Raw genomic sequence first — 13,226 nt, 5'->3', positions numbered from 1 at the left:
TCTCTGGAAGGCACCGGTCTTCTTGCTGTGGGTACATACCCAATGGAGGGTTGGCTAGGTCATGCGGCAGCTCCCTTTTAGGTTTCCAAGGTCTCTGCAAACCATTTTCTATAATGGCTCTACCAGTTTACATTCCTCCCAGCAGTGTGCAAGAACTCCCCTTTCTTCACATCTTGGTCAGACTTGCTATCTTTTGGCAGTTTGAGAGTACTCATTCTAATAGATGGGGAGAGGTTCCTTTCTCTGGATTTGATTTCCACTTTCTTGGTGAGTAATGGTGGCAACTTTCTCATAGACCTGTTGACCATATGTATGTATGGTCGTGAGGTGAGGTGATCTTGTCCATTGTCAAGTGCACTGAAGTTCTTGGCTCATCACTACTGGCTCCTGGGAGGTATTTTCCCAAACAAATGAGAATCCTGGCACTTCTGTTTCTCCATCTTCTCTTCCTTGTATGCGTTCCAGATTCTTCCGTTAGCAAAGGTTTCTGATTCAGCTGATTCCATCTATGCTGTGTCCTACATAAATGAGGTCCTCATGGTGGGAGGGGTGGCTTATGCATAGGAAAAACACTGGTGCTGAGCAAAATGGCACAGCATGTAGCACTGCTCTCCTCGTGGGCAAGCTGCAGACAGGCGGTGTTCAGACATGGTACTCCCTCCCACTAGGGGACCGCAGGTCTCATAAGAGTTGAGACTTATGACCGCCTCCTACTCCATCTTCTGAGGTCCTGACTGTTCACTGGCACCACTAACTCTGCTTTTATCCCAGCCATTTTTTCTATCAAATTAGTGTTATGAATATATACATGAAACTCATTATAGAATAAAAACATGATTCCTCACCTAATTCTTCACAATTGGAATACATACATGGGTGGAATAAGTGTGAACTTAAGTCTGTACTGTTCTGCCTTAAATATAGTATCTGATAAACACAGCAAGATTTTCCGTGCAATTTCCTTTGAAGAATTGGTGATTTGAAAATGAGCATAACAGAATGGTCAGAGTTGTGCCCTCTTTCCAAAAAAAAAAAAAATTCATCTTCTATGTTCTCCAAAATCTTCCACAACATCTTAAAAAATAAAATAAAATAACAATATTAGTGAAAGTGTTGGGACCCTTGTGTCATAGCGTTCAAGGAACTACATGCAGAGTGGTCCCTCTAATCAGGAGTGTGTATTTCTTTCACAGTTGTGATGATGACCTCTCAGAAGACAGAGATGAACTTCTGCATGGCATCTCAGAGCTGGACATCACCAACTCGGACTGTTTCCCATCCCAGCTTCTAGTGCATGGGTCTTTGGCTTTTCCCTTAGGGCTAGATACCTACCATGGCTGTGTGATAGCCGCTGCCCGCTATGGCCGGGGACGAGTGGTTGTAACTGGTCATAAGGTGTTATTCACAGTGGGTAAACTTGGCCCATTTCTGCTCAATGCTGTCCGCTGGCTGGATGGGGGCCGCAGAGGCAAGATTGTGGTACAGACAGAGCTGAGAACACTAAGTGGTCTACTCGCAGTAGGGGGTATAGACACCAGCATTGAGCCCCAACTGACCAGTGATGCAAGTGTCTATTGCTTTGAACCCACGAGTGATGTAGATGTTAAGGAGCTGCAAGAGTTTGTAGCAGAGGGTGGCGGGCTGTTTGTTGGAGCCCAAGCCTGGTGGTGGGCCTTTAAGAACCCAGGAGTGTCCCCTCTGGCTCGCTTCCCAGGAAACCTGCTCCTCAACCCTTTTGGCATCAGCATCACAAGCCAAAGCCTCAACCCAGGCCCCTTCCGCACCCCTAAAGCAGGAATAAGGACCTATCACTTCCGTTCCACCCTGGCAGAGTTCGAAGTGATAATGGGCAGGAAGAGAGGGAATGTGGAGAAGGGCTGGCTAGCCAAGCTGGGACCAGATGGGGCAGCTTTCCTTCAGATTCCTGCAGAGGAGGTCCCTGCTTACATGTCCGTGCACCGACTCCTGCGGAAGCTGCTGAGCCGCTATAGGCTCCCAGTGGCAACCCGAGAGAACCCTGTAATCAATGACTGTTGTAGGGGGGCCATGCTTTCCCTGGCCACAGGTCTGGCCCACTCTGGAAGTGATCTCTCACTACTAGTCCCAGAAATTGAAGACATGTACAGCAGCCTCTATCTGCGCCCCTCAGAGTCTCCCATCACCGTGGATGTCAACTGCACCAATCCAGGTACGCCGGCAGGAGGATGGAAGCTTAGTTTTATGGGCATCAGCAAAATAGGGACATGAGATTGCTGCAGTGTTGGGAAGTTTGGTCACCTGAAGAGGGTCATCACTATCCTTCACTATCTTCCTCTTCAAGAAGATAAGGGCTGGGTATTAGGCAGTGTTTGGCAGAATCAGAGCAGTATTGCGGGGGAAGGAGTGGCTGACGTCATGAGGGGTCTGTGCAGCACTGTATGGAGCAGTCTGCCCTTCCTGTGCTTTGGTAGGCACGCGATACTGCTGGATGAGCACCGGACTCTACATACCCGGAAGGCAAATCATAGAGGTCTCCTTGCCTGAAGATGCTGCCGCTGCTGATCTAAAGGTAGGGCCACTCCCCATCTCACCATGTGATGCAGAACCCCGATGCTCTTGCAAAACCCCGATGCTCTGGCTAGCCTAGGTGGCATTGGATAGGGTCTGCATAACACACTACTGACAATACAGTTTTTAAACACCTTTTCCCTTCTTAATGGTGAGGAAACTTTGTTTTGATATATAACGAAATATATCAAATAATACATTTTGGAGCCCAGGTCTCTGTAAATCATCTTGCCTCAGAATAGCCATCTCTGCTCTTAAAATTTGTTCTTTTGACTTACATAATAGAATTAGGACTAAGAGACCTCGATAGAAGGTTCCCTGACATTCTATGAGCATTCAGTCAGTGAGTATTACCTTACTTTACGTCTCATAACTTAGGACATATGAACTCAAGAAATGCTATTTTATGACTACCATACATGACATCATGAATGGTACATGGGGTCATAGCCTAATCCCCTTCCTGAGTCCATCTCCTGTTCTTTCTTCTACCACCCACACATACTCCATGTGACTGTGAGGGTGATTTCTCTGCTTCAGATACAAATTGGCTGTCATACTGATGACCTGACCAGGGCCAGCAAGCTTTTCCGAGGCCCCCTTGTGATTAACCGGTGTTGTTTGGACAAGCCCATGAAATCCATCACCTGCCTCTGGGGTGGTCTCCTTTATATCATCGTGCCTCAGAATAGCAAATTGGGCTCTGTGCCCATCACCGTGAAGGGCGCTGTCCGTGCTCCATACTACAAGTTAGGTGAGTTGACATTATAAGGGCACACTGAAAAGTGGGAAGCTGAGAATGAAGAAGTTTCTAGGGCTATTTAGTACAGGAGACAGGGGTAGACCAGTGGAGGGAGGTGGTTGGTTTCTTTAAGTTCTGCTTTGGTAAATTAAATCATACCCATAGGGGCATCCAAGAAGGATGGAGAAAAGGGATGGCTTTCATCTTGGGGTTCTCATCTGGGGTTCAAGTTGTAAGCATGTTTTAAATTAAGGGACTTAAGGACGGTTCAAAATCTATTGCCTCTCTTGAAAGGGGAGACATCCCAGGAAGAATGGAAGAGGCGTCTCCAGGAACATCCTGGTCCATGGGGAGAGCTAGCCACCGACAACATCATCCTGACTGTGCCAACTGCAAATCTTCGAGCTCTGGAGAATCCTGAGCCACTGCTCCGCCTCTGGGATGAAGTGATGCAGGCTGTGGCGAGGCTGGGTGGTGAGCCCTTCCCTTTGCGTCTGCCTCAGAGGATTGTGGCTGACGTACAGATCTCAGTCGGTGGGTATTCTGAGCGACACTTGCTTCCCCAAGTATTTTCTTCCTTCTTTCCACAGCCATTAAAGCAATGAGAGTAAAAATGGTTTTTTGCTAGCAAGACATGTAGTTATATTCCTTGTGGTTTAAATGGAAATAGGAGAAATTACATCAAAATAAATACTAGCTTCAGTTAGCATGTGAAGAAATGTAATCAAAGAAATCAAAAGATGCCACTTGATCTTTGTTAGGTTTCACCTGGGTATCTTAAGAAGTTTGAAAATACAGCAGAGGGCCTTAACGTTGTTGAGGTAACTGGAAAACTCAGAACAAAGAGCTATTTGAAAATGAGTCCAGAAGCCTAACCAAAGGGGGTGGCTACAAGCATGGAAGCACCATGGAAATTTTTCTAGATCCTCATTTTTACACTGCATGACTATCTCTTGCAGTGTGCTGTCAATGTAGGTAATCCCACATGGAAGGATGGGGCAGAGGCATCTTCAGAGAGTTTGAGAAAGGGTTATAAATTAGTCTCACATGGTTACTACCACCACCCCACCCCATAAAAGCTGGACACTCAAATAGCAGCATGAATGGCCTTCAGCAACCTGTACTCCACCAGGGCTCAAATCAGAAGAAAGATGAAAATGTCACTGTAGAACAAGCACAAAGAAAACCTGGAAGTTGTCTGGGCTTAGATGAGCTCTTGGAGCAATAGGGATGTTAGAAGGAGCCAGGGGCTACTGTGTGCTTTGGAAAAGAAACAGTTCACAGACAGACTTAATGACGAGAAGAGAGGATGCTGACCTCCCTTCTTCTTCTGTATTCCCTAGGCTGGATGCATGCCGGGTACCCCATCATGTGCCATCTAGAATCAGTGCAGGAGCTCATCAGTGAGAAGCTCATCAGGACCAAGGGGCTGTGGGGCCCTGTGCATGAGCTGGGCCGCAACCAGCAGAGGCAGGAGTGGGAGTTCCCACCACACACTACTGAAGCCACCTGCAACCTGTGGTGTGTTTATGTGCATGAAACGGTCCTGGGAATACCTCGAAGCCGTGCCAATATTGCCCTGTGGCCCCCTGTTCGGGAAAAGAGAGTCCGAATCTACCTAAGCAAGGGGCCCAATGTAAAGAACTGGAGTGCCTGGACTGCATTGGAAACATACTTACAGGTACTGGGAAAGACTGCAGGGTGGTAAGGCAAGGGGGGGGGGACCAAAATCACATGGTTAAATGATAAGATAGTGACCCTGGGGACCACCTACTTTATCAGCTTCCCACATTCAGCCACAGGAGTCCCTGAGAGAGTCTAAGGCTAGCAGCACGTGATGATGGCTCTCTGTGCAGTACTTTGTGTGACCCTACCAAGTGTACGGCCCTGCACTGGGTTAATAACGTCAACTATACTCCCATAGTGTGGTAAAGAGTGCATAGTACTGAGAAATCTTAAATCTGGTTGAGTTACATGGTAACACACTCTATTCTCCGTGACTTTCAAGCCAAATAAATATACCAGTGATTGAAACCAACCTCTCCTACTTCATAGCTCTCAGGCCGCCCTCCCCACTCATTCTATGATAGGTTGTGACCCATTTTTTTTTTCCTTGCTATTAGAAAGCTTTGCTATGCTAAAGCTTTGCTAGAGATTCCACTGTATATAGACAGTCCAGGACTCCTCTCTGCCTTGGATCTGGAGGTTCACCCTGCCTTTGAACTGACTTTTTATACCCCAATTTTTCAGCCCCAGTGTCTGGATCAGTCCCTAGATCACTCTGGGGAGTGACGTCATCTTGGATTTAAGCCCGGCATGATTTATTCTGGTTCCCCCACCTGTTCCAACCCTTCACTGTCCATGCTCAGTGTTACTTTCTCCTTATGTGCTCATCCATGAAGCGAAGACATGTTTGTTCTAATAACTGCCAAGAGGCCCCTGAACCCCAAAACCTTGTGACCCTGGCTAGAGTAGGCTCATTCCAGTAGCCACATGAAAGTTACTTTTAAACAGGCCCTGTGGCTCTTGTCAAGTATGAGCTTTTTCCAGTGGCTCCTAAAGATGACAACTTCTAAAATTCTCGTTCTTTGTTATAATTATCTATAGACTTCTACCTGATTCACTTACTCCCCCAAAGACCATTTTTAGTGGCCTTGTGAATTAGTATTAGGATGAGGGTTTGGGGGAGTTCCAAGCTATGGGAATTTAACCTGGCAACTGTGAAGGCTGAGAGATTGCTCCACCCCAGCCGGTTTTAAATCCCTGTCTTCTTATCACGTTGTTCTCTTCATCATCTCGCGAGTAGATGAACAGAGACAGTGTGAGAAACACTGATGGCTGGAGCTGCTTCTGTGACTGTCACTCACTGAGGGTCTGCCCAAGCACTGTCCTGGCATCGACACTTTTCTTAAGATTAGTAAATGAGAGAGGAGGGCCCGAGGCCCACACACAGAATGATCCGTGGTGGATGAAAAGCTAAATTTAGCAAGCTGATCTGACTAACTTCACTTGTGTGTGTGTGTTGTGCCTTATTTTGGTAGATTGGGCGTCTCACCTGCTTTCTCAACTTTCCCTTCTAGCTCCAAGAGGCCTTTGGTTGGGAGCCGTTTATTCGTCTCTTCACAGAGTACAGAAACCAGACCAACTTGCCGACAGACAATGTCGACAAAATGAATTTGTGGGTGAAGTTGTTCTCCCAGCAAGTGCAGAAGAACCTGGCTCCATTCTTTGAGGCCTGGGCCTGGCCCATCCAGAAGGAATTGGCTACCAGCCTAGCCTATCTGCCTGAATGGAAGGAAAATATAATGAAATTGTACCTCCTCACACAGATGTAAGGAGTGCCCGTCGAGGTGGCAGGTAGAGAGGTTTGGGGAGGTAGGCAGAGGCGGGGGTTTACTCCTCTACCTCTGTCTTCTAAAGTTCTGGCTTTGTCCTCTTAATTCATTGCTCCTGTGTCTTACTCCTGACTTCTGTCTCTATGAAGCGGGTTAAGAACACGGCACAAAAGTGAAGCCAGACTTTCTTAGGAATGAGGCCTGTGTTTAGGAGCCCTACCCCTTTGCCCTACCCCAGGTACCCTCCTGACCCTGTACTGGCCCAGTGCTGGGAGCTTGGGCATTTGTGTCTGTGCTGACCACTGGTCTATCATGACGGGCCATAGAGGGTAGCCTTTCCGTTGTCTTCGGGATAGGTATAGAAGTCTCTGCCTCTTGGGGTGGTCATGGAGTGTCTGACTGATGGTTTTGAAGAAACTTGTGAACTATATGGTGCATGCCGACTAAGGGTTGCTTCATTTCCTGCTGACCCGTCATTCTCTTCCACAGCTCAGAAGTTAACAGCAGCCTTTTTCTTAGCAGACTCCTGGTGCCCAAACGCTAGGTCTTTTATTGACCATTTGTATGTTACTGGCAGCAAGATCCTTGACTTGTCGTTGGCTCTATGATCTCATCCTATAAATTGGGATCTATTTCATATGATTACTGGAAGAACCGAACTTTGCAATGTCTCTAAAAGTGATTATAGCAGTTAAAGGGTGTGAGAAAATGTCATATATAATTAACCCAAAATTATTAGAGAGCTAGACTTCACTTTTAGGTGGTATTAACAGATGTGGTCATAGCCCTTTAAGGTTTTTAAGCTGATATATGAAAATATAAAACCGGCATATATTAACAAGATGCCATGTAATGTCTAATGTATGAATACAGTTTTTTTATATCTGAATTGGATAAAATGCATCTGTCTACTCCAGCATCTATCACTTTTTCAGACAAAATGCCTTCAAAATTATTTATAGTTTGTTTGGTTTTTTTTAATATACAGTGCATAATTGTTACTGAGGGCCAGTGGGTAAAGACACCTGCTGCCGAGACTCAAGACCTGAGTTCAATTCTCAGAACTCATTTAGTAGAAGGAAAGACCCAACTCTTGCAGGTTGTCCTCTGACCGCCACATGTGTTCTGTGATACACACACAAACACACTAAATAAATTTAAAAGAAATGATTAAAACACACTAAATAAATTTAAAAGAAATGATTTATCTGCCCTACCCTATCTTACACTACACATACCAACCCCTAAGATGATTTTGGTACTTTGCTTTATGAATATAAAGAAAGGATTTGACACTCACAATGGAGTTTTTCGATGGTTGTTTGAGACCAGGCCTCTCTATCTAGATAGAGCTGGCTGACTTCAAACTCAGTGATCTTTCATCCTCAGCCTCCAAGGGTTGGTGTTACAGGTGTGCACAGCCACACCCAGTTTCACAATGCAGTCCTTTTTCTTTTGTCGTTCACAGCTACTTATATTTGACCTCTTTACCCAGTTCTTTCCGTTCAAATTCCTTCTTTGGTAAAATCCAGAGTGGAGATCTTAACAAAAACCAGAACAATCGTAAGATAGTGTTTAGCGTTAGCAAACAATAGATCCCCAGCTTTTGATGTGTTTCCACAGAGAGGTTCAAGACACAATTGCTGTCAAGAGTTACTGATTACACATCTACAGAAAACTTCACTTTGGAGCAAGATAATTCCACAGAGCTAACCCAAATTTCATTAGTTACTACACATTCAAAGATCTCTTGGTTTTCCCCCATTTTCTTTTAAAGTTTCTTTCATAGTTTTAATGAGTGCTTGCCTCTAGGATTGATGTTGTGCATAATCCATGTTCCCTCTTATTTTCAATTTGTTTTAGTCTAATCTATTTTATTTATATAACTTGTAAGTGGGTAAATGCACAGACTATAAAGTTTATGTATGTGTTTTTTATCATGCAACTTCTCAATTTTAGATTTATTTCATGGATATTTATCACTGAGGCATTTTGAACACAAACATTCAATATTTGTAAAATAATTATTTTTAATTATGTGCTATTAAGTATGTGCCAGGCATTGTACTGGTTCCCATATATAGGTTTATCACTTATTCTTCCCAATAATCTTGAAGTAGAAATTTTTATCACTTTTATTTTATGAATAAGAGAACTCTATTTTATGGAGATTAAGTCAATTATGTGGGACTCCACTGCTAATAACTCATAGGTCTATGAGTTTGAAACCAAGCATTCTGATTGCAGATTGGGTATTCATAATCGTGGTTCTTTGAATTGCCAAATAAAGAAACAAATCAGTAACACAGAACATTTATCCTCCTGCTTGCCAGAGCATGGGTTCTTTAGGCTTAGCCCTTATCTAACCTTAGCAGGACAAAAAGTCTCTGATTGTCCGGAACATCTCTAGAGAGGGAGAATTTAAGTCAGACTCCTAAAGTGCTTCCCTGTAGAAAAGTGGTGAGCCATTTGCATCAGGCAACTCCTAAGGTTCTGGTTATTCAGACTGTTTGTCACTCTCCCCTGAGTACGTGAGAGCATTTTGGGGTTTATTGGATTTTGAATCATGATCTATTTTAGTGAAGTACCTGATTTCTGGAAGTCCCAAATGCTTCGTGTTTGCAGAGAGAAAATTGGATCTTCAGTCTTTTAGGATAAGCTTTTTCCATTCTCATCCCTCCGGCTTAATCTGTTTCCATTCTCACCCTACCCCTTTAATCTGCTTTCAGTTGAAAAGCCTGGGTCTTTTCAGTAAAGTTATCTATGCTTTTTCCCTGTCGAAAGCTTCCAGTGGTGCTGCCCATTTAAGATGATGGACTAAACCTGTGCATTTGCCTTCCCTCCTTTCCCAGGCCCCACTGAAACCGAAGACAAGGAATACAAAAGAGAATTGAGACATTGAGACACTCAGCAAAGAAAACTAAAAAAGCGTTTGGTTGAAGAAGATCGCAACAAATTTCTGGAAGAGATAAAGTAAATGAAGCTTGCTAATGAATGGGAAATATGAAGGCACGTTTCAGACAGAATACACTGATCTGACCATCGTAACCCCAAAGAAACTTGAACACTAGAAAAGTCGAGCTACTAAATAATTGTACCAGTTGTAAATTGATCCCCCCGTTCTACCCTACCCCAACCCTTGTACATAGAACACAGAAAATCTACCATTGGTTCTAGTGAAGCTGTTATTGTTATTGTTGTTTGAATAAAGGAATCAAATAAACCACCTGAGGAGAGGGAAGAATTAGTGTTCCAAAGAATACTCTTTTCATGGAAATAAGTGGCCCCCTAGCCTTTTTGTTAATTTTCTTCTGAGATGTGGGACTCCTGTTCACATACCCAGGGCTTCTAGTCATAGGAGAGATTTGCTGGAGAAACAGGAGTTCTTTAAAAGACAATAGTTAGCACAGGTTCTTAATGTGGACTTTCTGACAGGAATTCCATGCATGGAAGGAACCAAGGGAGACTCCTACCAAAAATAACAACTTAGATGTAAAAATATTTTTAAAAAAATATTATAAACTTAAGGAAACAAAATTCACAAAGAAAAAAATTCCTTAAAAATTTGGCCATCTCTCCAGGGAGATCTGAAGGGCATTTGTAAGATAATATACAAAGGGAAAATTTTGAACGTTTTTAAAGAAAATAAGACTGCCAAAAATGTTCAGTAGATAGGCTGGAAAGTGAAATAGAATGAATCTCCCCACATACACAACAAGATGAAGTAATAGGAAGGGAAAAAGAAAGAAATAGACAATCACTGTTTAACCACTGTGAGTTCCCAGAAGACAGGACATAGATAGCATAGATAAACAGAGAAGAAAGACTTGAGGAACACTAGAATGGGGGGACCCAATGCCAACTACATCTAAGTACAGTGCTAAGAAAAAATGAAACAGTAGGGCTAGAACATATTCGAAGTGCCCAGAGAAAGGAAAACAGTTGAGCCAAACCTGGATGAGAAGTGTCTGGCAACTTCTGCTGTGGTGCTGAAGGCTAGAAGTCAAGGGAGCAGTGGATTTACTTTACTTTTGAAAATGCTTGTTTCTGAAACTCCATATGGGTCAGATTGTCGAGAGTAATGTAGAATTAAAGATTGCTTTTGGCAGGTGAGTCTTTAGAAACCCTCTTTCCCTCCTCTGCTCTTATTATGGAAATTTTTCCATGTTAAAAAAAAAAGAGGATTAAAGTCCCAAAAAAGAAGGAAAATGGTCCTGGACACCGGTGGACCTCACCCAGGATGTCTTAGTCTGGAGTGGGAGTTATCTAATACACCCATTTTAGAAAAAAAACACAACCATTGGGCTCTGAGAAGAATGTGCCGGAGTAGTTCTGAGTAAATGAGGCATCTGGAGATGTGGAAGACATACAGTCTTCTATCACAAAAAAAAAAGAAGAAAGAAAAAATAAAGAATACATCAAGAAATTTAGGCTCAACTGTGCAGGGAGATAGAATGGGATAGGATTCTGAATGGGCTATGAGAAGGGACTTGATTGGCCATTGGCAGCAGATAGATAAGTTTTGTTTCCAGTGAAACAGGCATATGACATTGGGAGTGTAGAAATATGTATATCTGTCCACCTATCTCGGTAAAAAGTATTTTCTAGCCAAAATAATGTAGATGCCACTTATAGGTCTTCAGTGTTCTGATCGCCTAGGAACAAAGCCTGAAAGGACAGAAGTGGGAGGTGACATTATCCTGCTGAGGGACAGCAGAGTAGAGGCTGGATTCATTGGGAGAGGAGGAGTAGAGGGAAGAGTGGAGCTACTTGAATATTCAAAGTGGGGTTGAACACAAACTGTTCAATTAATGGAACACAGCTATATGGTCAGTGCTAAACATTAGACCCTCAAAAGAATGAAAAATGACATATCTATTAAACATTTGGAGGAAGCCAGGTAAGGGAAAGGTGGAGAAGATGTACGTTAAATCCTTATCTTTTGTAATGGTGAATTATTAAAGATTGTCTAAAGTTAATAAGTCAAGAGATTATTGTTCAAACATGTTATTTAAAGGTAGGAAGCTAGCCACCAAGAAGATCCAAAAAATAGATATTGTTAAAAAGCATCTGGGAAATGGGATTAGAGAAGGGGGGTGGGGTGGGAACTGTGTTTTCATTTCAAGGTCCTCTGTATTATTTAATTTTTTACCTTGTGCATGTATTACTTGGAAAAGTTTGTAATAAACCAAAATAAAACATCCTTCAGAGACTTCATATTGACCAAGATATGGTTGACTAGCTGGCAAGGGCAGCAAACATAGGGATTCATCTGATGTGCCAGTCTAAGTGGTCACAAGTCCTCCACTGATGGAGGAAGGTCATTGGTTAAAAAATAAAGAAACTGCTTGGCTGGCCCTCATAGGTTAAAACATAGGTGGGAGGAGTAAACAGAACAGAATGCTGGGAGGAAGAGGAAGTGAGCTCAGACTCAACAGCTCTGCTCTCTGGAGCAGAGACGCCATGCTCCCCTCTCGTGGGCAGACGCGATAGCTCTGCTCTCTGAGGCAGACGGTGCTGCAGCCAGCCACCAGGTCAGACATGCTGAATCTTTCCTGGTAAGCACACCTCGTGGTGCTACATAGATTATTAGAAATGGGTTAAGAGGCTGAAACTAATGGGCCAGGCAGTGTTTAAAAGAATACAGTTTGTGTGTTGTTATTTCGGGTAAAGCTAGCCGGTGGCAGGAGTTGGGTGGCGGAATGCAACCCGCAGCTCCCCACAACACCCCATGACCCTGTAATTCTAGCTACTCTGTCGGCAAGATTCAAGCACATTTCACCTCCTCTTATTTCTGTGGATATTCAACAGAACACAAAGCCTCCTGCGGTTCTCACAGGCCTTGTGATTAAGCTTCCTGCCTAACAGGCTTGCAGTACTTTAGAATGAAGGAGTGTCTATAACGCTGACCGTGGGGCTGTATTACTCTCGGATTTCAGGCAAATTTATTTATTAAAATACAAATGAAAAATTACTCATTCTGTTGTTTTGGGCAGGATATGCAGCAACTACACCTGAGACCAAGTATTCTGTAGGCAGCCACTCCCTGGGTTAAACCTCCTGTCATTTCCCTGAAAGAGCAGGAATGAACTTGAATTCTCTGACGTTTGATCAAGATGGAGCAGATTCACCTCTATGGGCAGTCTTAATATCTAAAAACCAAGTAACCGCACCCTAGGTTGGGATATCTTGTTTGTAGTCGCTTCTCAAGGCAGACCTCTTGTCAATAACTTTCAAAGAGCAAGAGTAGGCGTAAGCTCTCTGACCTTCAGTCAAAGTGGAATGGACCCACTTCTGTAGGCCCCACACAAAATAAACCTGAATATTCATTTCCATTAGATTGTGTGTGTGTGTGTGTGTGTGTGTGTGCGCGCGTGTGCATAACCTAATAAAGGGTACTAGAAAATATTTTCATCAGTACTCAAATTACCTCCCTGACTTTATAACCTGTGTATGACTGGAAACTAGGTTGGTAAAAGTTTTGACTTCATTTGACTTTCAACTTCTCTGGTAAACTAAATTAAACCACAGGATAATTACGTCCCCAAGTAAAATCAAAACTGCTTTATATGGGGCTCTAGAGGCATGTCTCAGCACTGAGG

General features: G+C 43.5%; 1 protein-coding gene across 4 annotated transcripts in view; it reads left to right on the top strand.

Moving 5' to 3' along the window:
• The window catches only part of LOC142838283 (TRPM8 channel-associated factor 1), a 46,113-nt gene extending 34,272 nt beyond the window's left edge, over positions 1-11,841 (top strand). For 2 of the 4 annotated variants that reach the window (XM_075953633.1, XM_075953634.1), the window contains exons 3-9: positions 1,194-2,188; positions 2,451-2,548; positions 3,088-3,301; positions 3,584-3,823; positions 4,633-4,970; positions 6,370-6,620; positions 9,477-11,841. In XM_075953633.1, the coding sequence (XP_075809748.1) occupies positions 1,194-2,188; positions 2,451-2,548; positions 3,088-3,301; positions 3,584-3,823; positions 4,633-4,970; positions 6,370-6,620; positions 9,477-9,486 (2,146 nt within the window). In that variant the 3' untranslated portion in view covers positions 9,487-11,841. Of the gene's footprint in view, positions 1-1,193; positions 2,189-2,450; positions 2,549-3,087; positions 3,302-3,583; positions 3,824-4,632; positions 4,971-6,369; positions 6,647-9,476 lie in introns of all 4 variants that reach the window. The other 2 variants (XM_075953635.1, XM_075953636.1) reach the window with 1 other exon arrangement.
• Positions 11,842-13,226: the final 1,385 nt, after the last annotated feature.

Source organism: Microtus pennsylvanicus, chromosome 19 (genome assembly GCF_037038515.1).
Source record: "Microtus pennsylvanicus isolate mMicPen1 chromosome 19, mMicPen1.hap1, whole genome shotgun sequence".
NCBI classification, from domain to species: domain Eukaryota; kingdom Metazoa; phylum Chordata; class Mammalia; order Rodentia; family Cricetidae; genus Microtus; species Microtus pennsylvanicus.
Note: the sequence above shows the minus strand (reverse complement) of the source record. Positions and strands in the feature narration are given on the sequence as shown.